At 40.6% G+C, this 24,244-nt stretch overlaps 4 protein-coding genes and 1 non-coding gene across 16 annotated transcripts; 3 read left to right on the top strand and 2 right to left on the bottom strand.

Annotated features, from left to right (window-relative positions):
• The first annotated feature begins 1,030 nt into the window (after positions 1 to 1,030).
• LOC135626911 (fructose-bisphosphate aldolase-lysine N-methyltransferase, chloroplastic-like) lies at positions 1,031 to 13,603 on the top strand. 11 transcript variants are annotated; one of them, XM_065132724.1, is made up of 17 exons: positions 1,031 to 1,243; positions 1,655 to 1,761; positions 2,199 to 2,262; positions 2,347 to 2,457; positions 2,536 to 2,595; positions 3,489 to 3,596; positions 4,390 to 4,459; positions 4,785 to 4,859; positions 6,022 to 6,062; positions 6,164 to 6,244; positions 7,130 to 7,189; positions 9,625 to 9,708; positions 11,186 to 11,322; positions 12,023 to 12,111; positions 12,215 to 12,363; positions 13,009 to 13,161; positions 13,271 to 13,603. In XM_065132724.1, the coding sequence occupies exons 5-17, from the start codon at positions 2,584 to 2,586 to the stop codon at positions 13,286 to 13,288; spliced, it is 1,077 nt and encodes a 358-aa protein (XP_064988796.1). In that variant the 5' UTR covers positions 1,031 to 1,243; positions 1,655 to 1,761; positions 2,199 to 2,262; positions 2,347 to 2,457; positions 2,536 to 2,583; the 3' UTR covers positions 13,289 to 13,603. The 11 variants fall into 11 exon arrangements, with proteins under 11 accessions (XP_064988796.1, XP_064988801.1, XP_064988805.1 ...); XM_065132729.1 differs by having other exon boundaries at positions 7,130 to 7,165; XM_065132733.1 differs by lacking the exon at positions 9,625 to 9,708 and having other exon boundaries at positions 7,130 to 7,165.
• A 1,870-nt stretch (positions 13,604 to 15,473) lies between these two features.
• TRNAE-CUC (transfer RNA glutamic acid (anticodon CUC)) lies at positions 15,474 to 15,546 on the top strand. Its single transcript has one exon. It is a non-coding gene; the product is annotated as a tRNA-Glu (tRNA).
• A 354-nt stretch (positions 15,547 to 15,900) lies between these two features.
• On the bottom strand, positions 15,901 to 19,364 carry LOC135627235 (uncharacterized). Its single transcript, XM_065133250.1, has 3 exons — positions 17,454 to 19,364; positions 16,936 to 17,357; positions 15,901 to 16,412 (listed from the first exon to the last, which is right to left on the bottom strand). Exons 1-3 carry the CDS (start codon positions 17,568 to 17,570, stop codon positions 16,166 to 16,168), a joined length of 786 nt encoding a protein of 261 aa, XP_064989322.1. The 5' UTR covers positions 17,571 to 19,364; the 3' UTR covers positions 15,901 to 16,165.
• On the top strand, positions 19,240 to 20,431 carry LOC135627236 (dof zinc finger protein PBF-like). The gene is made up of 2 exons (XM_065133251.1): positions 19,240 to 19,374; positions 19,530 to 20,431. The coding sequence occupies exons 1-2, from the start codon at positions 19,348 to 19,350 to the stop codon at positions 20,169 to 20,171; spliced, it is 669 nt and encodes a 222-aa protein (XP_064989323.1). The 5' UTR covers positions 19,240 to 19,347; the 3' UTR covers positions 20,172 to 20,431.
• A 152-nt stretch (positions 20,432 to 20,583) lies between these two features.
• On the bottom strand, positions 20,584 to 22,628 carry LOC135627234 (probable RNA-binding protein ARP1). 2 transcript variants are annotated; one of them, XM_065133249.1, is made up of 6 exons: positions 22,334 to 22,628; positions 22,074 to 22,251; positions 21,826 to 21,973; positions 21,371 to 21,410; positions 20,948 to 21,176; positions 20,584 to 20,847 (listed from the first exon to the last, which is right to left on the bottom strand). In XM_065133249.1, the coding sequence occupies exons 1-6, from the start codon at positions 22,499 to 22,501 to the stop codon at positions 20,822 to 20,824; spliced, it is 789 nt and encodes a 262-aa protein (XP_064989321.1). In that variant the 5' UTR covers positions 22,502 to 22,628; the 3' UTR covers positions 20,584 to 20,821. The 2 variants fall into 2 exon arrangements, with proteins under 2 accessions (XP_064989321.1, XP_064989320.1); XM_065133248.1 differs by having other exon boundaries at positions 20,584 to 20,862; positions 22,334 to 22,621.
• Positions 22,629 to 24,244: the final 1,616 nt, after the last annotated feature.

The following is a 24,244-nucleotide window of genomic DNA, read 5'->3' on the forward strand; positions in this document are numbered from 1 at the left end:
AAATTAATAATGTTCGGGGTTTAGAAAAAATTACTTGTACGATCGAGAGAAGAATGAGTGAGGGAGAAACAATATTTGCTCAGGCGGTCTTTATTGTTAAGATATATGCATCAATTGTCAGATTCGGAAAAGATCATTTTATCATATATTATAATATCGATAAAATAAATAATATGAAATGAATGAGCTAATTACATACATATTATCTTCTAGAGTTAGCCATATTTAGTATTTTTATATGTTAAAAAATTATATTGACATCCTAAAATATCTATGTTTATTTATTCTAATGATATTAGTTTTATTAATATATATTTATATATAATAAATTTAATTGTGGTATATGATATTGATGGTGGTGGCACACACTAGTGCAGTCGTCGCCCTTTGTCTCCTCTCCTTCTCGGGCTCACTCCTCTCATTGTCATCATCGGTTGTGAGGGCTATGGTCAATAGTGACAACGATAGGGGTGAGCATGAGGGGGAGTAGAGGCAATGGTTAGAACTCTCATGATCACTTTTGCCTCATCCATCTACTTAAGGGGTGAGTGCGAGGGGGAGAGGTGGATGGGACAAAAACGATCGTAAAAACTCTAATAAACGTTGATAACTATTGAGATGAGCATGAGAAAAAGAGGAGGTAGAGGGTGACGACACGACAACTATATTGATGTTAACCCTGGTGACACCATCATCTATCACAATCAATATTGCCAGTTACTATTAAAATGTTAAATTTATTTATTTTTATTTATATTTTTATTAGAAAAACTAAAGTAGATGATTTTACATTCATAATTATAAACATATTAATATATATATTTAAAATATTGGGATTGAAATACGAAGGTGAGTAACTTAATATATAATTAGTCCGAAATGATACACACATATATATATATATATATATATATATATATATATATATATATGTGTGTCATTTTTAATAAATACCGAATTATATATATATATATATGTGTGTGTCATTTCTAATAAATACCGAATTAAATAATGATAATAATGAAAAAATTTTGCCGCTGGGATAGCGTCTCGGTCCGCACACCTTTGTTCTCTCCGCGCGGCCGTAGCGGGCGCCATCCAAAAGTAGTGTCAGCAGATGCGAGTCGGCGTTCGAATCGCACGGCTCTCTACTTCCCTCTTCCGTTCTCCCCACTTCCCGCTTGTCTCTTCTACCTTTCGCCGTCTTCGCTGCAACCATTCCCCTTCCGCCGCCTCGCCCGAGGTTCGTTTCCCTTACCTCCTTCCTCCCTCTTCCCATCTCCTTGCCTTCTTCCCCTGTTACTCCGTACCTTCTTTCTGTATTGAGCGCGCGTGATGTGTGGGTTCTCTTGGATCAAATTTCTCGAACACCTATCGCCCTCGCATCCATCGCCTCTTGAGTTCTGGCCTTTCTAGAAATCTGGGATCAATGTGGTGTTTCTGTTGGATCAAATATATACAATAAGCCTTCAGGATTCCACTTGATACCCGCCATATCAGCCGTCCGAGTACAAGTAAATTGGTTTGGTTGATTAAGATTTAGGGTTAGACAAAGGTCGCATAAACTGCAACTGATGTTTCTTAGAAACTATATATATATTTTGGATTGCAGCATTATGTAATGAGTTATTGTAACCTTTACTTTCCCTTAAAGGATTGCGAGTTAAATGAAGAAAGTGACGAATTCTTGTGATGGTTGAGACAGAAGGCAGGTTCTGAGATATCCTCAGTGTTGTCACTTGGAAATTCCGTCTATGGCAGGTTAATATGGAGTTTTATATATAAATTCTTTAACTTTTTATTTTCTGGCACATATAATTTCAGCATTTGCGAGTGACAAAGTTACTTCTTTTACTTATCACCTGTCATGCTCCTTTATAGGTTAATACTTTGTCCTATACGAAAGTGATATTTTATGTTGCTAAGCAGGCGCAATTAGGCTTAGGTTGCAGTTAAATATTTAGGGGCAGTAATGAGTTGTAACTTTGAAGACGTTATTTGAAATTAATGATTTTTTTAGAAGCAATAGCAGCCAATTAGGAATGTTACCATTATAATGGGGTAGCACTTCTTGGTTCTGTGCATTTAGAGTCAGACAATATTTAGGGTCTCATTCACTCTCTTGTTGGACTGGTTCTCTTTAAGGATTTTTATCAGTAGATGCTCATTTATTTAAAAGGTTGTTCTTTTAATTTCAGGTCATTATTTGCTTCAAAGAATATAAAATCTGGAGAATGCATATTAAAGGTTCCTTATATCGCAGTATGTTCCTGCTAACATAATATTATACTCAAACTTTCTTTTTCTGACGTTTCTCTCTTAACATCTTTCCTTGTCAATATGAAGCAAATAACTTCAGAGAACATCTCTGGGGAAATCAAACTGTTACTTCCTCGTGACATTGAAAATGTATCACGACTTGCAGTAGTTCTTTTAGCAGAAAAAAAACATGGAGAGGTATTAAGCATTAAGTCTTTATTATGATCATTTATTTTTCTAAACTTAGTTCTGTCACTATTCTTTTTGTCATTGCAGTATTCTGGATGGGCGACCTATGGCAATAGTCTTCCTTCCGTAGATGAGATGCATAATGCAGTATGTACTTTTGACTCATAAGAAATGATGACTTGGGAGAAATAGCTACTAACCTATTTGCTTGCTTAATTCACTTATAAGGCTATAGAGTGACCTAATCATCACATCACTTCATTTGCTTAATATGATTTTGGTCTTCATTTTTAAGTAAAAGTGTTAATCCTACTCAATAGAGGGTTGTCTTTTTTGGCTATGGATATGGATGCAGAATTTGTTTCATCATTAAAGGTAGTTACAAGCTATCATTTAAGAGGTGTTTAGTATATCATTTCTTTTTAAGCTCTTCTGTTCACCAAGGGAGACGACATCTAGTCTGAAAAATTTGTGTCCTAGTCCTTATATATTATATCTTCGTTTCTTGGTGTCTTGACTCCCTGATGTCAGTTTTTTGTTGAGAAATAATGATATCTGCAAGTGCTTTCATCTCATTTTCGATTGGCATTCGCCGGTAAAAGGGATCCTATTGAATTTGCATTGCATGAGATGTTTAAGACCAAGGAATATTGTTATGAGGGATTATTCTAGAATGAATAGAGTGTCGAATATGCTCGACTGTAATTTAAATATTCAGCTAAATATCTCTGCTGTTTTCCATGTTGAGGCACGATAAGCATCTGATGTGATTCTTTTTGTCTAAAATTAGTGCTTAAAAATGCAGAAGTTGCCATTGCGTCAGATGTCAAACACAAGATTTGATCATTAGAATGAAATTTCTTGCTTTGATCAGTTAGTGATCTGTCTCTTTCTTCTTACCTAGCATATGAATTGAAAAACTATCCTCTACCTCTTCCTATTTTCTTTAAGCACTAAACAAATATACCAAAATTTGATCTTTTTTGCTTTCATGTGACTGCCTAGTAAGGCAAAGTCTTAATTACATAATTATATTCCAGATTTTTTGGAGCAAAGATGAACTTGAGATGGTTCAAGAAAGCGCAATTTATCAGGAAACTATCAACTTGCAAGCTCACATTAAGAAGGAATACTCAGTGCTTGGACCAGTTTGTATCCAGGAACCTAGTATTTACATTGTCGATAATATGTCATGGTTGTTCTCTTTTTATAAAGTTCAAGTGGAAATGTTGTAGCTTGATTTTTTAAATGGTTGGTGCTCATACATGTTCAATCCTGTTTTCTGCTTAAAGCTTTTTCGTGCTTATTACCCACCAAAGATTGAAGTGTGAAATAGTTGATGTTCACTTGAAATCTTCTGATTATAATCATTGCTGATATATTATCCTTAAAGCTTCCCCATATTACTAGCATATTTTCTCAGTTAAGTTGTACTAGAAATGAGAAACTTAACCTTTCCTTTGTCTTTTTCTTTTCCTGACCGCTGCTGGATAAGAGAAATTAATATGCTTTTTTGTGAGATACTATAGTCATTGCCTTGTATGTCTGCTGGTTCAGTAATGTAACTGCTAAAATATATTGTCATTGACTGCCTATTCCTTTGCAAGATCTGTGTTGAACAACAAGAAATGATACTATAGTAATTTCTGACTGACAATAATCATTTAAGTAAAAATAAAAAATCAATTACATTACTATTGTCATTTCTTTCACTATACTCATTAGCTTGTAATCTTTGCAAGATATGTGTTCTAATTGATTTTGAATATCATTCTGCTTGTAAAATGATTGTGTCAAGGTTTATTTACAGTATGCAATATCCATCCTATTCTATGGTCATTAACCTTTTCACTTTTCCCTTCTCTAATCATAGATGGACAAGAGAGTGACAGCCACACATTAGATATGATCATATTCATCCTGTTTGGGCTTTATTTTCAGGTTCTAGAACAGTTCCCTTATGTTTTTGGTGATGTTCATTTGATGGATTTCATGCACGCGTATGCTCTAGGTATGTTCCAAAGAGAGAAGGAAATTATATTACCAGAAATAGTTTGAAATGACTCCATTATTTTGGAATGTCTGTTTAGTCTCTACAATCTCACATTCTCTTGCTTTTTTTTACTTTAAATTTAGATTTTAGGTGTGAATTTTCTTAATTTTTTATTCGGATATGATTCTTTAGTAGATACGTATATGGAATGATTACACCATCAATCAACATACTCACATTTTTTGGGAACTTGATTATTTGTGTCATGTTGAAATTTCATGTATTTTTGAAACATCTGAATGACTCGATTTTCATGTCAAAGGTTTGTGATTTGTAATTCTAGGCATTTATTCTGCAATTCTGCATTTGCAAAGGCACATTTTTCAAGGAGCAAATGTGCAGTTCTGCTACTTGAAAGGTGGTTCCTACTTTTCTATTTGTACAAGAAGCATATGATTGGTGAAACAAGATATGCACCTATATGATCCTTTTCTCTTTTTCCTTTTTTTTACATAATAAATCTTCCACGCATACATCTGAAGTCACTTATAGAACTCTTGTTTTGACATGATCTAGTACTACTGGTACTTTTTATATGCTTAATGTTCTTGTCGTGATGTCGAACTTTGGAATCTGTATCACAGATTTCTTTAATACCATGCATTGCATTTCATCTATGCCTGCCTTGTATATCATCATAGCTAATCTACTGTTCAGACAAATTTTCAGAAAATGTTGCTGTGACCTTAGTTGTTGCTGTGACCTTAGTTTTATTCCTTTCTCCTCTTCATCTATTGGTTTCCCTTCTATTATATCATGTAGATATTTTCATTGAATGTTCAAAGTCTTCAACTATTTATTAGCAGATTCTTCAGGCTACTGTCATTGGGTTTAGTTTCTTGCCTAGTCTAGTGGCTTTGTTTTATGAGTTTGTATAACCATGGCACATAAGGTAATTAATTCTTGCTTTCACAACTTAATCTTTGGATGTTTGTAGTCTCTCTCAAGTCTCAATAAAACATGACTCCTTGTGTGAGCAGGCTCTTCTTTCTTAAAAAACATATTTTATTCCATTTATTCCTACAGAGTTTGGTGTGAGTATGAAGTTTGACTTTGTTGTTCTGCATTTCCACTTCCCACTTGTTAAATGATCAGATGACTGACAATACATCCTAATTATTTGTAGGTTGTCAGCATTTTTCTGGTGCAACTTTTTTGGACATGTTCATCTGCTTGTGTCTGAATCTCCATGTGATTTTATAATTTTTCCTTGTAGTTTGTACCACCTTTCTTTTTCCAATATCTTATATCTCTTTTGATTATTGGTGTTGTAAATGTTCTTTTGTGTTGCCGAAGCTTTATTTTGAATGCCTTAGTGTTGTTTGGGCAAGAAGGATTTCAGGCTGATATGGCAGACCTCTTTGGGTTAATGCCGGTTAAGCTGGGTGGCACTTGATGAAATCTACAATTCCTGACTCATTATTCGTTTCACACTTTCTTTTTCTAGGCATCTTATTGCTGCTTTCTTGTTTTCTGATGTTCTAAATTCTGAGGCTGGCAATATTAATGGACTGTTGCAGTTACCTCACGGGCATGGGACACCTCCAAGGGTGTATCTTTGGTATGGATTTCACACTGTACTTATTTTTAGAAAATGGTATTTTAATTTACATAAGTTCATGTTTGCTTCATTTTCTGAACCTGAAAAAAAAAAAAATTTAGATCCCATTTGCAGATTTTCTTAATCATGATGGCACGTGTGATGCAGTCTTACTAAGTGATGTACACAATGAAATTTCTGAGGTACCTCTGTCCTGTTGCTCAACTGCTTGTGTAATATTCTCTGTTATAGTTGTCTATATCATTTTTCTGCAAAATTCTAGACTTTGTGAATCAATGGCTCTTGGAAAATTAGGAGATTTTTGGGAATGAAATGTCTTCCTGCAGAACTTAAATTTAGTTAACATCCGAGATCAAATAACCATGGTTTTTAATTTCTTCTGGTTCCGTTGGTATTTATTAACCCAATCAACCATTGGGAGGCGGACCATTTGGAACAGAGTGGTCCGCCTAAGACTGGGTCATGAGGGCCTTCTCTCCACTACCACTGCCCATGTGCCCTCCGCCTCTACTCCTGCTTGCATGCCCGGTGCCAATTGCTGCCCATGTGCCTGCTGTTGCTTAGGTGCCAGCCACCTACTGCTGCTCATGTGCCTGCTGTCCACTGCTGTGTACGTGCCTGTCATTGCTCGTGCACTTGCTACCTGCCACCTGCTGCCAGCACATCTCCTCTTCCTCCACTACCTCTCGTCCTACTTCTCTTCCGACACCGCCTCCTTTCTCCTTCTCCTCCTTCCTTCTTTCTCTTCAGAACGTTCCAATGTACTATGTATCAGTATTCTGCCAGAAAAGGACCAGATTCGTACTGGTCCAGCCATGGACCAAGATGAGTCTGGTATTCGAAATTGAAAACCTTGCATATACTTTTTCTTTTTATCATCAATTAGGTCATTTTTAAGATTATCAACTTCAAGAAGATCTACATTGGAAACTTCTAAAATGCCAGAGTAAATATTTCCTTTTTAGTCATTTGAAGTTGGTGAAGCTTCTCATAGAATGTTACACAATTTTTCTGTTATTGCTCGTACCAAATTCTGACTGATATATTTGGGCTATATTGTCGTGCAGGTTATTGCTGATCGGGACTATGCTGTTGGTGAACAGGTCAATTGTGTTCAATACTTCAATGTATTATTTTTTTCAATTTTTCATCTTAAATTATCATTAGGTTTTGAGTTTTGACAATGGTATATGACCATATCGGTGAAGTATGAGGAGATCAACTTAAGTTAGCCTTTATCCCAGGCAATAGTTTACCTTGCTTTGGAGATTTTTAAAGCAAAACTCAGTTGTAAAATGTAGCTTTCCTTGTTTTTTAAATGCTGCAAGCAGTTTGTTCTTTCTTTCCAGGTTGTTATCTTAAAAAATTGTATATTTCCTTCTTGTTTTACAGCACAATGTCTGTTTCTTTGCCATCCTCTGCATATGTGCTTCTTTGCCATCTAGAATTCAACACCACTTGCCAATGCAGAATGGATGTACCCAAATTTTCAGTAGTTTTTAGTGGTAAAATAAGAAGAAAATTGATGATGTCTAGATGGGGAAAAAAGGAAGCAAATGGATTCAAAGGCTTCTATGTATGTTCAAAGTTGTAGTTAGTGGGTAACAGTAGTTTAAATAGGCGCTCGGGTGCTCGCCTAGGTGCTCGGGTGAGGCGAGACGAGAGTGCCTCAAGGCTTGCTCAGGTGGCGTGCTTCAGTGAAGCACCGCCTGGGCACTTGCCTGAACCCAGGTGCCGGAAGCCTCGAGCAAGCTCCTAGTTAAAGCAAAAAGCTAGCTTAGTTGGTTTGATTGAGCCAACTAAGCTAAATAGCTTTACTAAAGCTACACATGCAAACCCAACACACCCTCGCGACCTCGACCCATTAACCCTACTTCATGCGCAACCGTTGCCTCTGTTGTCGACACACAAGACCGATGCATCCTTTGTCGTTGACAGACGGGTTCGAAGGTCTAGCTTTCGTGCACAGTTCCCTCTGCCACAGCTGTTTCTGTGTGCAACTCCTTCCACCGTCGAGGGAGAGGACCGCAACTTCCTCCGCCACCGACGGACACATTTGAAACTTCTTCCGCCCACGATGTCGTCGTCCATAGCTTCCGTCGCCACTGCTGTCACCATCCTAAGATTTCTCCATCATTGCTGTTGTCGTCTGTAGCTTCCTCCGTCGTCATTGTTGTCGTCTGAAGCTTCCTTCATCCCTGCTGCTGCCATCTACAGCTTCCTCCATCATCGCTATCACCATTTGAAAGTTCCTTCGTCATCATCGTTCTCTCCCTTCCTACTTTCTATTGTTGGTGGCTCTTTTGTCCGCTCTAACTGTTGTTAACAGTGTTAATAGTGGATTAAATACTGTTTATTAATTACATTTTATATTTTTATATTTCAGAGCGTCTCGCTTCGCTCAAGCAGGCGCCTAACGCCTTAGGCATTTTGGGACCTTGACGTTTTTTGGTGCCTAGTGCTTTTTAAATTATTAGCGGGTAAGACCTGCCTAAAGTAATCCAAGAAGAGTTTGGAAAGTTTGCTACTTTATTAAGAGTTTGATGGAAAGATGGATGGAGACAGATTTGGGCAGTCATTCATTTCTTCATTTTTGTTTTTTGTTTCTATGTCTTTGAATTTTAAGCTATTAGATTTGTAATAGTTGCTACCGATAGAAAAGCACATTGGTTGATGCTAAACCAGCAATCATGTTTATAGCGTATATTTAGGTTCTGATCTTGAGTTATATTGTACAAGCTGAATTGTCGCCACCTGACAGTGGAGGGACGTATAGCTCTATAATGAGGACGTGTTTTCTTGCTGGATCATATCAATTTTTCCTAGATGCACTGTCACTGACTGAGAAATCTCTTTTCACTGCCCCCTCTTTTTTTTTTCCCCTTCCGCTCTCTTTGCTAGTGGATTCAACCACATAACATAGCCACTGCATCAGATCAAGTTGACTATGATATAACATGTCATCAAGTGAGTGATTTGGTTATGGCAAGCAACAATCGGAAACTTGTTTATGTTTACATTCCTCAGTCTTAGGGTATACATGAATCTTTTAGCCAAAGAAGATCAAACATATGAGTGGTGAAATATTATCAGTGGATGTATAAAGCTGCCTCAAAGCAGGTCCTTGATGATGTCTTATTTCGTTGATTATACTGTTTAACCAATTCATTGGCTTTAAATAATATAATGTTAGAATGCTAATAATCTCATCATTGCTTGCTATAACCCTTTTGCTGGTATTTGATTGTACAATTTCCATGACATGCAAAAAGCTTGAGTACATGAAACTGTGTTAATTAAATCAACCAACCTAACTTAGCGACTGATTTCTTAACAGGTGCTCTTTAAGCAGTCTTTATTTCAAGTAACAATGGACATCCTTTAACATGACTCTTCAAGAGTAATCTTACTTTTCTATTAATGCTCTATGCTGTCACTTCTATAAGTAAGATGTTCATTCACAATATATTTATAAGCTGTTTCTTGACATGTTGCTTTGGCTTTTAATTTTACACCAACTAATATTTGATAACCCACAAAAGATCATTTCTTTGACTTTCAGGTGATGATTAGATATGGCAAGTTTTCTAATGCTACACTGCTTCTGGATTTTGGTTTTACTCTTCCATACAACAAATATGATCAGGTTGAGTCTTTATTTTCCATTGAGACATATAGTGGGCCATAATTTAAGTCAGAAACTTGGATTTGGTTTGGTTTATAATGTGTTGCTATGTTTTTTCCTTTTATTTCATAACTAATTTGTATAATTGATCTTCCTCATCAGAGTTAGCTGGCATACTCAGGTAACTGTTGTTTTTTTTTTTCTGGTAATCATAATAGGTTCTTTTAAATTTAGAAACTATGATCCAATTTGTTTAGATACAGAAGTTTAACACTTAAATTTCCTGCTAAAGAAAGGAAATGCCTGTTTAACTTAAAAAACAAAAGAACATGCTTTCACTATTATAACTGATAGATATCAGAGTATGGGTGACGTTGCAGTAGTTTTCCTGAAAACAAACAGATTGAATAATTGTTTTTGTCCCCGAGTATCATAATTGTGAGGATCGGGCATACTAATCCCTCTATAGAAGTAGTTTTTAGTGGTCATAAATCATATAATTTGAGAAATTCTTGCTTGGTCAGTTCATTACATCTTAGTTGATGCAGAGCCTTTTTTTCCTCAACCTGGAGAAAACATATGATATCAAATTGACAATATGTAGTAATAAGAATTTAGATGGAATTATACAACTTAAAAGCTAAATCAAATGTTATATGAGAACTCCATGGTTGCACTTTTTCTTTTGATGGTTGAAGTTATCCATTTTTTTCGCCATCTCTTCATCAGAGAAGTTATCAAATGAAATGTCTGTAAGATGTTCAATTTGGATGACTGAGGTTTATTTTAATATTTATCATCTAGTCTAGTTATTTCATGCCCATGATGGCAAAATAAGGGTTGTGATACTATTTACACTTGAGGAGAAAGAGCTGGTGGCAGCTGTAAACTGCTAGTGGTGGGCCGGCATTAGTAAGGCTGAAATATGTGTCATGCAAAAAACTAATTAGTTTGTGTGAGGAAAGCTGAACTTTGTTTGATGGAGAAAATATTAGAATATGTGGAACCACTTTAAAAATGCCATTCTAGTTCTTTATTTTATTTCTAGTGAATTCTGCAAACAACAATGAAACACCCTTCTGCCAACTCTTCTCTCTTTCCCTCCTTTTATTTCAATTTGTATCTGTGTACAACCATTGCTTTTCATTTGAATGCAGAATATTTCCATACAAACTTCTATTGTGAATGAGATCAGCTAAGAGTTCAGATATCAGGGAGTAACTAGTTTACAAGTTCCAGATGCTGTAAATCTCAGTGCCTTGTAACTTCATAATTTCCTGGACAATTTTACTTAAGGAATCAAGGTTATTTCGAACATCGATGCAATAGTAACCACCATGAAAGTATTACTAAGTTTCAGCATCATTGTTATTCTTTGTGACAGTACTAAAATCGGCAATTATGTTTAGTACCCAAAGTAGCCCTTACCATTGTCCATATTATGAATTTGTTCCTAGATTAGCACAGAGAATAACAGAAAAGTGCTTACTGATTTCAGGTCCAGCTTTTGTTGGATATACCTTCACAGGATCCCTTATATGGAATGAAGTCTGAGATTCTGAAGAAGCATTGTTGGCCAAGGACGACCACAAATGCTGATAAATCCAACACTACTGGAAATTCCTTTATTGTCAAGTTGGTGATTTGGTTCATCTAGTTATTTATCAATTCTTTTTGTTCGAGTGACTCATCGTGTTTACAATTGTTTTGATGAAAAAAAAGGACTTATCAGAAATATAACCCAGTTAATAGTTGAGTGGAAAACATCATCAGTTAGATTTCACACATGGAAGTGATGAAGAACATTACTCGGGAGTATTCCATACACCACTGGACTGAGCCTCACGTGGTTTCTATTAGGGTATGATTTTAGGTTTTGCATTGAATCTTGGGTCTTGGCAACACCAAACCTTTGGTGGGAGAGGATGACATTCCAGACCATCTCACTTTCGGTTTGGGAGGATAATTGTGTTGGTTTATAGGGATAGATGAGTTGCCATTAATTTATGCCAAGACATTTCGGTTCACATGGTTTCAATCCTTTAATTTATTAGGTTTTAAATTATTCGGTTCCGTAGGAGATCTTATAAATGATTCATTTATAAGGTCTTAATTGCTCCTCTTTGTAAGAGTGAATTTGATATTATACCCTTTATGGTCATATTGCTGATTCTACAACTCTGTTGTTGGTCATGATGATGCATTTTAGGGCTGTCTTATATGAAGGTTTGTTTGCATAGCAGTTGACATTATGCTTGCACTCACAAGTGCATATGTCTCAAGGTTACAAATGAACTATAGGCAACTCAAAAATTGATCTCATTGTCTACATTAGGGAAGTCAAATCTGCTAATGGAAAAGGGAAGGGTATTCCACAAGCCCTCCGTGCATTTGCCAGGGTTCTATCTGCTACATCAGTTGAAGGTCATAGTCATCTTTTACCACAAAAATGTGGATTCCCATTAGAATTATTTCCTTCTGCTTGATGAAGATAATCTTTATTTCTTGATAAAATTTGTATCTGCAGAACTACAATCTCTGGTCACTGAGGCTACCGAAAATGATGGTCGGCTAGCTCGGCGCCCTTTAAAGAGCAATGAAAGGGAGATTCAGGCACATCACATCTTGTGTTCTCGACTTCTGCACATGATTCATGGTCATGATGTTGCTCTGAAGGTAAATTAAATTCCAGTATACAGCAAGTTATTGTATGATTGGAAGTTGGAATGTTTATCCTCCACAAATTATGTCTGCATTAACATTTACGGACTACATAACGGCATATGGATGCTACTATTAAGAAAAAAGAAAATTTGTTCCTTCACAAACATATGCACATGAAGTTAAATAATTAAACTCCAATCCTCTAGGTTGAAAACAAAGATTACCTGTTAAAGATATGCTTGATTGATCATTTGCATGACCATGATGTTCAAAGATCTCTGTTTGTTCTGCAGGTTGTCAAAAACAGATGATGGTAGGTTAGTACATATAAGCTTTCATATATTTTAGGATTGATTTCTTTTTTCCTTTTATTATTTTATTATTAGCAACATACTATTTCTACCTTTGTTACATACAGTGTTGGCCGATAGCTTCTTTTTTTCTTGTTGGTTCTATAAAGGCTTCAATTGACATGGAAACTTGGGTCCTTATAACACACGGGTTAAGAATTACATTAACAGAATCAATGATGCCATCATTCTGTGTAAGACCTCATAGTCCAGTATAGCAAAGTCCTAATCTACTCCTGACATACTTTTATAGTCTGTGTTACTTGTTTTCTGTCGAGTCATTACTAATGTTTACCTGTTTCAGCAGGAACTTAAATTTGTGGATGCTTTTGATTGTAATAACCAGCAATCTCTTAGGACTCGAATGGCAAAGGATCTTCTTAATGGAGAGCTTCGAGTGATGAAGTCCACCTATGCCTGGTTGACAAATTACTGCACAAGTTTGTCGGTGCCTAAGGAGGTAAGCTTGTGCGGCAAAGAATTTTCGTTAACCTCGTTGGGGGACGGTGAACTTGGTTAATTTTCTCACATTCAGTTACAAACTTTTTTTTTTTTGGTCTTTTTTCCAGATATATACTTCATCTTGAGAGTTGCATGATCTATGTCAACACGACACTTGAGTCCAGAGTTCATGGGCAGAGAGTTCCTGGGCAGTGATGTATGCATGTTCATTCCGTTTTTTGAGAAACGAAGAATTAGAGTCATTTTGTTGCTGTATATTTTAAAGGAAAAAGAAAGAAAGAAAGAAGATTGTTGTGCATTAATAGATATTTATTTGGTTTTTGTTTTAGATGACAACTATTTGTTTGGAGGTTGCTAAATCAGATTTTGATTGTATGCGGTGAAAATTGATTCAGATATAATTTGATTCTTTTTTTGAGTCGGTCTCGAGCCAAGTTTTACGAATTCGATCCAAATCCTGTAAGATTGTATAGAGACATTCTCAACAATGCCCTTATGATGCTAAGTTGTATATACGGATAAAATTGTAAACAAGGTGTTCGATGTAATGCTCGCATATGTCTTTATCTTTAGTTTTGTTCATGTTTTGCTAAAGGGTCTGTAGTAGGCTTGACAGTTCTATTTTATTAGCTTTTGTGATTGTTTTAGGCTTGTAAATACATGTTGTGTGTAATCATCGTGTAGAGATAAAATTATCTAGAAATAGGCTCTCCAAGCAATTATTATGGGAGTTCTCTGGCTTCGTAGAGTGGTGTGGAGTGTTAACCAGAACAATACCTAGGAGCTACTCAAGTGGCATAAGGTTGGATGGGCTTTTGAGTAGTACTTAGGGTTAGTTTGTTGTTTTATTCTGCAATAGTGTCGTGTGGACACTTATGAGGACTTTTGGTTGTGGTGGTCTATCTTAAACCGTTTGTTTGGTGATTGTTCAGAGCTTGTGAAGTTTATGTTTATAATTTGTATTGTCTATCAAGTGTGCTGAAATGGTTGTTTGTGAATCCCGAGTTAAATTCTTTCTCCGACTCTATCTTTTCTTTTGTATGTCATTAAGGAACCATAAGAGGTTTTAGAGATATTGACCATTTGTAAATGAATACGCAAGAGTACCGTATTGTCACAAACAGTCGTCGCGCACTTACAACAACTTCGTTGAACTGTTCGTCACTTTTGCATGCTTGAATAGAGACATGACAACTTGTTTTACCTTGGTTTTATGTGTTTTGCTTGTAAAAATATATGTTCGAATAAATTGCAGCGCACAGTGCGATCGCTCACCGTGCCGGGCCAAAAAGTCATAAAATGGCTCTATTTTTTTGTGTGTCGCGGGCTGTTTTTTGCAGCCCATTGCATTGTACGAAATGTTAGCCATCTCGACACCCTGGAACCCCCCGGGGTGGCACAGGGCTAGATGAGGCTTCGGTATATAGTCGGGCATTGAAAAATCTTCACAAGTTCGTATGTTGACTTGACGAGAACTTACTTTCGCGCCCGGCACTCGGTGAGCAGTTGTTTGTGGACTTACAACTGTTCATTCTACCTTCTAAAGTCATTGTTTTCCTACATCCTCTCTTTTCTCATATGCACATAAGGTGCTTGCTGAATTGCTTGTAAAGCTTCTCTTTTTTCAAGACGTCGTGATTTGTCCGTCGCTTGTTTTCAATCTAATCAACTTTCTGTTTTATAGGTTCTTTAGGACTAGTACGAGATTGCAACTAGACTGAACCTTTATGGACGCATATGTCGTAAGGATGCCTCAAGGCAATCCTAGCTAAATCCGAAAAGTTAGCACAAGGGTGCGTCATAACTTAGGCAACTCAAGCTAAGTTCGCATCTTGGCTGTAATGATGCCTTACGACTTAGGCAATTTAAGTTAAGTCTGTGACAGTATGATTTAAGCAAAATTAACTAAGTTCATGACAAATGGTATTAGAGCAAGTTAAACATACTTAATAACACTTGACGTACAAACATAGTAGATTTAGCGAGGTTACGTTAAGGGCAATCAATATGCGCGACCATATTGGAGAAATAAGCCTTCAGAGATATAAAGAAAGGAATCATTCAAAAGAGTCCGATTTGAGATTCACGTTTAAAAGAATGATCAATCTTCTATATAAGAGATATGATAAGCGAGTCGGGAAGAATGCAAAGCACACGAAGAATCATTTCATTCTTTAAAATTTTTATAATCTTAATTCCCATCGACTGTTTTCATGAATCCTCGATCGGTGTGCTCGACGATGATGTCAATCATAGTTCGATCTCTTTGATAATACCATATAATTAATATTACTTTTCTTACAACGTGATTCCGTTGTAGTCTAGTTGGTTAGGATACTCGGCTCTCACCCGAGAGACCCGGGTTCGAGTCCCGGCAACGGAATGTTTATTTTTGCCACTATTTTTAAATAAATTATTTAAAAAAATGAAGAATTTTTCGAAAAAATAAATAACATAGATATATATATATATATGTATGTATATATGTATATATACATATACATATATACATACATATATATATATATACATATATACATATATATATATATACATATACATATACATATACATATACATATATATATATATATACATATACATATATATATACATATATATATGTATATATATATATATATGTATGTATATGTATATGTATATATACATATACATACATACATACATACATATATATATATAAAGAGCAACAACAGTGTACAACTCTCAATCCAATTCCCATCACACAATCAAATACAATATATAACAGGAAGACTAAATGTTCCCTCAAAACACTTGCCTTGACAATATACATGTTTTGATTTCATCTGTTATTGTAAGTTCAATCATTTTGTGAACCACAAAACCCACTCAAGTCACTCATAATGCCTGTGAAGTCAACACACCAATGCCATAAACCCAAATTCTTGAGCAGACCTGATGGAAATCTATACTCAGGTCTTCCGGTGCATGTCAACCGGGGTATCGGAATTTGTTGAGGTCTAGTGGAATGTCTTGCAGCACAGGGGTGCTCGATGGAAGTCCTCCCTTCCATCAGCAAAAAACTCTGTGGAAGAGTATATGTCAGCCCTCCTCCCTAAAGCCTGCAGCAGTTGCTCTTTGACATGTCTCAGTGCAAGAAGAACACACTGCACTGTGTTCTTCATCTCTGGCTCACCTACCTCTATTATGTCCAGCTGCTTGCTTACTGGAACCAGAGCCAGCATGTTGTCTTCTTGCCTCCCATCACTGCCAGTAAATTCAAGATTCAAAAGATTAGCAAGAATCACATCCGGAAATAACTAGTAATTGTTCAAAACTAGGGATAAACCGGTTCACAAGACTCTTACCGACGCAGGATACGCGATAATTTCTTACACATGATTCCTAATTGTCTATACAGAATTTCTTTTGATTTAATATTACTACTGAATAATAGATTCAGGATATCTAAAACTTTTACTTATATGAACTTCTTGTTCATTCTTCTTACCTATATCGCCAATCTCTACTTCCTACACTTGTCTGATCAAGCAAAATACCGGCACTTGTTTTTCCACTACTAATTACACCATAGTTGTGGACAACCAATTGGAATCAGATGTCAATGTACACAGGAACGGAAAAAGCAGACCAGCAAAACAGAGAAGTATATTTGTGGAAGAACATTGGATATCTTCCATAAGGTTCCTCCTCTACCCTACCGAGCCTCAAGCAATATCCAATCCGATAAGCTTTATGCACCAAAGGGAATCATAAAGACGAAACATACCTCAAAGCAAAAGAAGTGCATTCTTTGGGACTAAAACCTTCATCTGCCTCAACAATGTTAAGCTCTTCCTGATACTGAGGTTTCATAGTCCAGCTTCCTTGCAGAGAGAGCAATCGATGATCCAGTTCCCCTGGCAGACTCCCCAAGACATCATCTCCAAGAAGGTCCTCTGATCCTAAAGAGCTCGGCATTGTTTTGGCATCACTTAGCAGACCACATTGTGCCGTATCACCATCTAATCTCTGTTGGCCCAGGAAGGACTGTGAGGATGTGGAACTCACAGAGCTTAAAGGAATGCCCATTTGGCCCCTGCCATCCAAAAGCTTCAGAGACTGCAGTTTCTTCATGGCATGCTTCAGCTTCTTCTCTGCCCTGTCCATGCATTTGATCTCTTCAGCAAGCTTTCTTTCCAACTCTTCCAACTGTGACAACAACCAGTTACGCAAAGACAGTACAAAGAAAGATCAAAGCAAAAAGGACCTGGTGATGTTTCTGGCTGAGACACATATGGCACGTACCCTTATGGCCAGTTTCTCAGCTTCCTCCTTGGCAGCCTTGGAGGCCACTCTCTCGGCCAGCAGCCTCCCTCTCAAACAGTGTATAGTCCTCAACCTGCCATCCTCCGTTTTCTCCATCACACCTCGCGTGATGCTAAAGAAAAAACGAAGCTACCGTCATCTTCTGCCACCGGCATTGCCTGTTCCATACAAGCAACATGCTGTCCGTTCGACTCAAACTCCACTTAGTCGAGTGACTTATAGTAGCAAATGGTGGGGGAAGGGAAGACAATTAATAACAGAGGTCAGGTAAGTAGGCCTGGGAGTGTCTTTTGCTCTTCCACGCTTACTCTGGGACCAGGAACATTTAAGAGACACAGGGCATATGTGCTTTACAGGACAAAGAGCTGTGTACTTTTTGGCTGAGGAACACACAAATCTACACAATCTTGGTCACAAAGGGTTCAGAGACCAGTGTGATCATGTGAGTAGAGTCCTGTAGTTTAATCCAAACTGGGATCAATATGCTTTAGTACCACTCAATTATCCACTTGCTCGCCCTCTGCTGCTGCTCTTTCATTACCATGCCATATTGCCACTTCTTTTTTCTCGAGCTCAAATGACAGGCACAGGAAATGAATCATGATTAGAATTGTTGGATGAGGATCTTACTTTACTGGCTTGGCTTGCGGTTGAAGCAAGGGGCCACATCCTCATCACATCCTCCTCCGGCAGCAGTTCATTCCACCTTCCTTTTTAACCTCTCAATCCTTGGCCTGGTGCTGAGCTCTGCAGTTGCAGGGGATGGCGTTACCCGGAACAGTGCGACCATGATGTGGTCTCGGATCTAGTGGACCGGAAAGGCCGGACAAGGCCAGGTTGCAAAGGCAGTCTGCAGGAAGAAGCCATGAGACATGTTGTTCACGGGCTAGGATGGGACAGCAGCATGTGATCCTTGCAATGCAAAACCATCTCGCACTAGATTGACAAAGCAATGTCGTCGATGATAGTGCATTCAATTTGTCTTCGAGATACAGCCAAGATTCAAATGCTTGAACTTGGATGTGGAATGATCCGACAAAGTTGCAGCCGACGAGTTCTCACGTTAGCCCCCATTAGGCTGTTACTGCATTACTACAAACACCATCCGTGCGTGCATTAATCTCCGCTCCATATAAGCAACTCGCCTCCTGATGAACTCGTCGCAGTTCTGCGTTCCATTTGCTATCGCTCGGCAATGGGAGTGCCAAGTTCATGAGGAAAAGGGAGGGCAGGTGAAAGGTAGGGTCACGGAGAACAGGGTGTAGCCCAGAGGATGTGGCGATCCATCTACGAGGATGACTCGGTCATGCGCTACTCCACAGACGCATCCTTCGCGTTCCATTCGATCGGAATGATCCTCTCGTTGTGCTTCGGTTCCTCGCTCCCTTCCGACGCCAAGGCAGAAGCAAGCGAAGCGTGAGCTCCATGTCCTGTTTCAGTCACGAGACAGTCGCCGCCACCAGCAGCAGCAGCAGCAGTAACAACGCTCGTGATAACCTCTGTTGCTTGCGTCGGGTCGGCGCGAGTAAACACGTTTCGTCGTCTGATAGAATGCCGCCGCGGGACCCGCCCTGCGGTGCTCTCGCCACCGCCAATCGTTTGTTCCCTCGACGCCTTTACCGAACGCCCAAACTTTGACCTGTCAACATCCAGTGGGGCCCGCCGGATGTGATTAAACGCTTACGTTTCGTCGATGCATGCGTACGTACGCAGTCCTGCATTCCCTCTGTTCGAGTCTTCTCTGCTCTTCTCTCCCTCCTCTGTCAGTGCTTCTTCCCTGTGTCCAATTTAATATAGGGGCTGAGCGAAGTAGCAGAGTCTTCCTGTGGGCTGCGCCATCTCCGGAGGAACGAAGAAAGGATTGCACGAGCTCATGGAGGCGCCCAAAGCACATCACCAGGTAAACAACATGTAGCTCAACACTATTAATTGTTGTTGAAAGTGTTGCTCTCTTTCTTTGTGAATTAGCATGTAAGTTGTGAAGTGCTGAGGAAGTATCGCGGAATACGGTAATCTTATTGGCATGCCTTTGATACACGGTTGGCTCTCCCACAGGTAGCTATGGCGAGCATTCCACCACCAGAAGTTGTGAGGGGGTGCCCAAAGGGAACAACAGCTGTCGCAGAAGCACTGCAGCAGGAGGAGATGGTAAGGCCACCGGTACCGGAGCCATCCCTCGAGTGCCCCAGATGCGAGTCCATCAACACCAATTTCTGCTACTACAACAACTACAGCCTCTCTCAGCCCAGGTACTTCTGCATGGGCTGCAGGAGGCACTGGACCAAAGGAGGCTCTCTGAGGACCGTCCCCGTTGGAGGTGGCTGCAGAAACAACAAGAAGTCTTCTTCTTCTAGGGGGGCACGAGGGCAGCAGGCCTTCGACACCGACTCCACTCCGCCTCTCTGTAACGCTCTCCTACCCTCACTCCTGGCCATAGCAAGTCTCCAGAAACAACAGAGTGCCCATCAGGCTTTCCTTCTTGGAAACCCTACCCCTGAGCCCGGATGGTCTGCAGGGTTCCCTGACATACTGACGACTGCCATTCTCGACGGCACCGGCGACCCAAGTGGCTTTCTTTACAGCATCAACCGTGGTGGGTATGGTGATGCGGATAGCAACGAGGAGGAGCAGCAGCTGCTTCTGCCCTTCCGTGGAGGGTTGGGCGGTGCAACCACGACAACTTGCTGCAGCGTTTGATGTAGAGGATGAGGACGACAAGACGTTAATCGGATCATTACTGCCATAGTCGCATCGACAGACGTGTTAAGCCATGAATCAATGCGACTCCTTATTTCATGCTCCACGACACATTATTTTGTTCTCTTCACCACATATCCCACGCGATTCGAAGGGGAAGGAGACATGCATCAACAGTAGTGGGTCGTGGGATCGGACACAGGACGATGCACGAAACCTGAGCTTTCGGTGAAGTGACTTGGAATCTTGCAGGGGGTAGACTCCAAGCATAGCAAACAAGAAACGCTACACAGATCCGAGTACATTTTGTCGGTCGGGTGCAAATCTCCATGCACGTGGGAAGAGAATATTTGCATTTGGGGCCTTCCCATGCACGTCACGCTGCCATTCTTCCAAAGAGAAGCTCACTAGATAGATGCTTATGATGTTATTGGGGACATGAAAGTTGCATGCACCACTTTGATTTGACTACAACCATCAAAAGTTCACCACAAAATAAGCTGGTAAACGAAAAATGCCTTTGTTACAGATTGTGCATCTTTGGATGCAGGTTAGAGGAATCAAAGAATCCCAAGACCTAATGGTAATAATGAAAGAACCCCTTCATCAGATGTGCAGGCTGTCTCAGGGCCTCTCTCTTCCTGGACCTCTTAGCTCCCTCCTTTGACTTGTCCCACTGCCACACAGCAGACTGCACAGGTATCAGTCGAGATGCAGCTCACGTACGCTATGCGCTTATTAGATCAGCAAACAGAGATGAGACTGTCCATGTGTACCTGCACTGGGAGGAGGGATGGCAGCAGGCTCGGACATGATGGTGGGAATGGTGGCCACCGCAGCAGTGGCGGCGCTGGCGGGAGGGAAGAAGTGGGCAGGTACTCCCATGCCCGGAGATTGATGGTGGTAGAAGGGGTGGTACATTGGCAGAAACCCATTGGGAGCAGCCATTCCTCCTTGTGCTGGATAAGAAGAGAGCTGTCCCTGGAAGTGTCCTTGGCTCAGCTTCTGTCACCAAACCAGGGAAGTAGCAGCAGGTCGACATACATATAATATTTATCAACACATTATTGCAATTATCATTTTGTTTAGTCAGATTTCAAGTCATTAATTCTTGCTGCCATGTTCATCTTGTTCTCCAATGTAAAATGAGATGCCAAGGAACATGTGAATGCATGCTGGTGAAAGGGTGTTCGAATTACCGCATCGTAGCCCAAGTCTGTCATGTAGTTTGGGGAGTACCTGCAAAGATATATACAATATGATAAGCTTCACATCCAATACATTAGATTAAATAGCTTATCTCATTACATATACAAGGGGGGGGGGAGAGAGAGAGAGAGAGAGAGAGACCAAAATCTCTCTTCTGGAAAGCGTAGTGAGGAGCAAGTAGTGCATGTGCAAGGCACGTGCAGGACGCTGGGGGAACCGAGAGAGGCTTCAAGCACTCTGGAACACGATAACCAACGGAACTCCGGCAATCCACTGAAAACAGAGGGGGTCCCAGAAACTGGTACCCACTCTGTGGCATCCACGTGGTCAGCCAGATAACGATAGGTCCGGATCTGCCACGTGTCTCTGGGCCCCGCTTTTAATGGAAAGAACGATGCTAGTTCTGTAATATTCGTAAGAGTGAGGGGCGGAGTCGGGGGCGTACCCGTAGGCGGCGGTGGTGGCGTACAAGGGAAGGAGGCCGTGGTGGAGATGGAACGGCGATGGCAGCGGCGGAGTTCCCGAGGAGTGGCGGTAGTACCACTGTGCTGCCGGTGGCCCCGACGACACGGACCTCGATCCCACCGCCATGCCTGCATCGCCTCACGCGACAAACACCAAACACCACAAGATCACATTACTAACAGAGCATCACAAACAAGAACGCTGCGGCCAACGGCAGGGAGTACGTACCAGGTGGCTGGTGGTGGCCCCCGGAAGGGAGCGGCGCCGTGGTGGAGGGGGGAGAGGGGCGGAGGCCGCCGCGCTTGGCGCCGAGAGAAGCGAGGTTGCAGTTAGCGCGGCGGCCGCTGATCACGGGCGTCGCGTCCTCGCACGCCTTCTTGGCCGCCTCCGCTTGCTTGAACGTCACCTGTTCAGACGCGCATCCCAAACCGTGACTTCCAACCCAAACGAGGTGAACAGCCGCGCAAGCGTACGTAGATCGAACTTACGAAGCCGTAGCCCTTGGATCGGCCGGTGACCTTGTCGGAGATGATGACGGCCTCGAGGATCTCGCCGTACTTCTCAAAGTGCTCCCGAAGGGCATCCTTCTGCGTTTCCCACGCCAGCCCGCCCACGAACACTTTGGTCAACGTCGTCTCCGCAAACTGCTGCCCCATCGATGTCTTCCTCCTCCTTTTCCCCTCAGCTGCCGATGACCAACCGAGAGAGGAGCAGCAGTGAGAAGAAAGAGGAGGAAGGAGGCTATATAAGAAAGAGAGCTTCGGATGGCATGTCTTATGAGGATTGGAGAAACGACAGACGACGTGGGAAGCGGGGAACGACACGGCACGGCGGGCCTACGGACGTGCCACCCTCTTCCTTCGACTCGAAAACCATTGCCACCCACCATTACGGAGCCAATAAGGTAACACGAGAAAGACACGCAAGCCGTGATATGCGGTGGGATGCTAAATATCCGAGACCGACGGCTGTGATGAAGAAATGGCGATGAAATTAAACGTCGAATCCTCTCGAGTGTTTTCGTGCAGCCTTTCGGCCAAAAGAGGCGACACAGTAAACAGAGGGTGTGCAGGAAGCATCAAACTATTATCCATGCGTATTCTCTCTGTGGGTGCTCATAACGTGGACGGCTGTACGGCGGCGCAATCTACAGAAGGGAAGGCAGAGTTAGAATCGGAGAGAGTAGTGACTTTGTGAGGTTTGACCGAGAGACGAAGACGGTGCATGCATGGCCGTGAGTTTGGCTGGAATCACAGAGAAGTGAGCTGGCGGAGGGGACAAAAAAAATGCATTATTAAACAAGGAGGAAGCTTTCTGGATTATAAATTTTAATCCCATAAATTATTGTATCCTTTGTGGTGTGTGGTGAAGGCCAAGACAGCCTCGTGCCACCGCATGATGGCTCCCGGTGGCCTCCTCTTCCTCGATGATGACCAACGAGATGCTCATCGTCCTATATCCCCAACTCTTCTTCTTCCATCTCTTTACTCGGTCGCAAACTGAGGTGATACTGGTGAGCGTGCTACTGACTCCTGGCACATGCCCAGCATGTGGCCAGGAAACCCTTTTCAGCTGTATGGAGATTAATTAGTACCAGCTTGCACTGGAAGAAAGGCGATGGTTCCGAGTCGCAGTCCCAGCAACATGTGACTGAGAACCACGTTGTGGAGTGCCAACACACTTAGTTGTCTGCCACACGGACCTCATCGGTGCGATCACGCTGCTCTATACCTGCGTGCCACTAATGGACTCTGTTTGGTGCGGTAAGTATGGCTTGCATAAACTCATAACAGCTGGTCATCTCCCTACACCTGTGAGTGATGCGGTCACGTCCAAAAGACCAAATCTTTTGGTGCAACAGGATCTACAGATTCCTTCTCTCTATTTCTGTAGCCGTTTCGGATAGCATGGCTGGTCAAACCATGCCTCGGTGCATGGTTTACTTACATGGTACGGTGACAACCAGGCGTCGAGTAAGAGAATGCATCCGAAGCTAACTTGTTACTAACCCGTCCAAGTTTTCCATGAATGCCCAGAAAGTTAGGAGCACCAGTCACTACCCAAGCAGGTGTCCTATGACGATGAGCAGAAGACACAAATATAAAGATAAGGTTTTAAATGGAATCGTTCACATATTTCTGAGGCTAGATTACGTTGATGCAAGCGTATATCATAGCACCATGATTCAAGTGAAACGAGGAAAGTAAATTATATATTTACATTATGAAAATTCCGATACATATCATGAAATTTTATGAGGACGGTATATCTCAAAAAGAAATATACTGTGCCTCAAGCAGATGGTATTGTGCCCTGCACAAAACTGCAAATTTTACAACTGTTCAACCTTAAATTGGAAACTGGAAAAGCTGCATAACAAAACAGTAACAACAACAAAA

Source organism: Musa acuminata, chromosome BXJ2-11, assembly GCF_036884655.1.
Source record: "Musa acuminata AAA Group cultivar baxijiao chromosome BXJ2-11, Cavendish_Baxijiao_AAA, whole genome shotgun sequence".
In the NCBI taxonomy this organism is placed as follows: Eukaryota; Viridiplantae; Streptophyta; class Magnoliopsida; order Zingiberales; family Musaceae; genus Musa; species Musa acuminata.

Coding starts and splice junctions, on each gene's coding strand:
- LOC135627234 (XM_065133248.1), bottom strand. CDS start 22,501: ATGGGGCAGCAGTTTGCGGAGACGACGTTGACCAAAGTGTTCGTGGGC. Junction 21,974..22,073: donor GGGCCACCACCAGCCACCTG/GTACGTACTCCC, acceptor GAGGCGATGCAG/GCATGGCGGTGGGATCGAGG. Junction 21,411..21,825: donor GCCACCACCGCCGCCTACGG/GTACGCCCCCGA, acceptor ATATCTTTGCAG/GTACTCCCCAAACTACATGA.
- LOC135627236 (XM_065133251.1), top strand. CDS start 19,348: ATGGAGGCGCCCAAAGCACATCACCAG. Junction 19,375..19,529: donor CGCCCAAAGCACATCACCAG/GTAAACAACATG, acceptor GCTCTCCCACAG/GTAGCTATGGCGAGCATTCC.
- LOC135626911 (XM_065132724.1), top strand. Junction 6,063..6,163: donor CCTCCAAGGGTGTATCTTTG/GTATGGATTTCA, acceptor AAAAAAATTTAG/ATCCCATTTGCAGATTTTCT. Junction 12,112..12,214: donor ATCTGCTACATCAGTTGAAG/GTCATAGTCATC, acceptor TTGTATCTGCAG/AACTACAATCTCTGGTCACT.
- LOC135627235 (XM_065133250.1), bottom strand. CDS start 17,570: ATGGAGAAAACGGAGGATGGCAGGTTGAGGACTATACACTGTTTGAGA. Junction 17,358..17,453: donor CTGAGAAACTGGCCATAAGG/GTACGTGCCATA, acceptor TTGTTGTCACAG/TTGGAAGAGTTGGAAAGAAA. Junction 16,413..16,935: donor TGCACTTCTTTTGCTTTGAG/GTATGTTTCGTC, acceptor ATTTACTGGCAG/TGATGGGAGGCAAGAAGACA.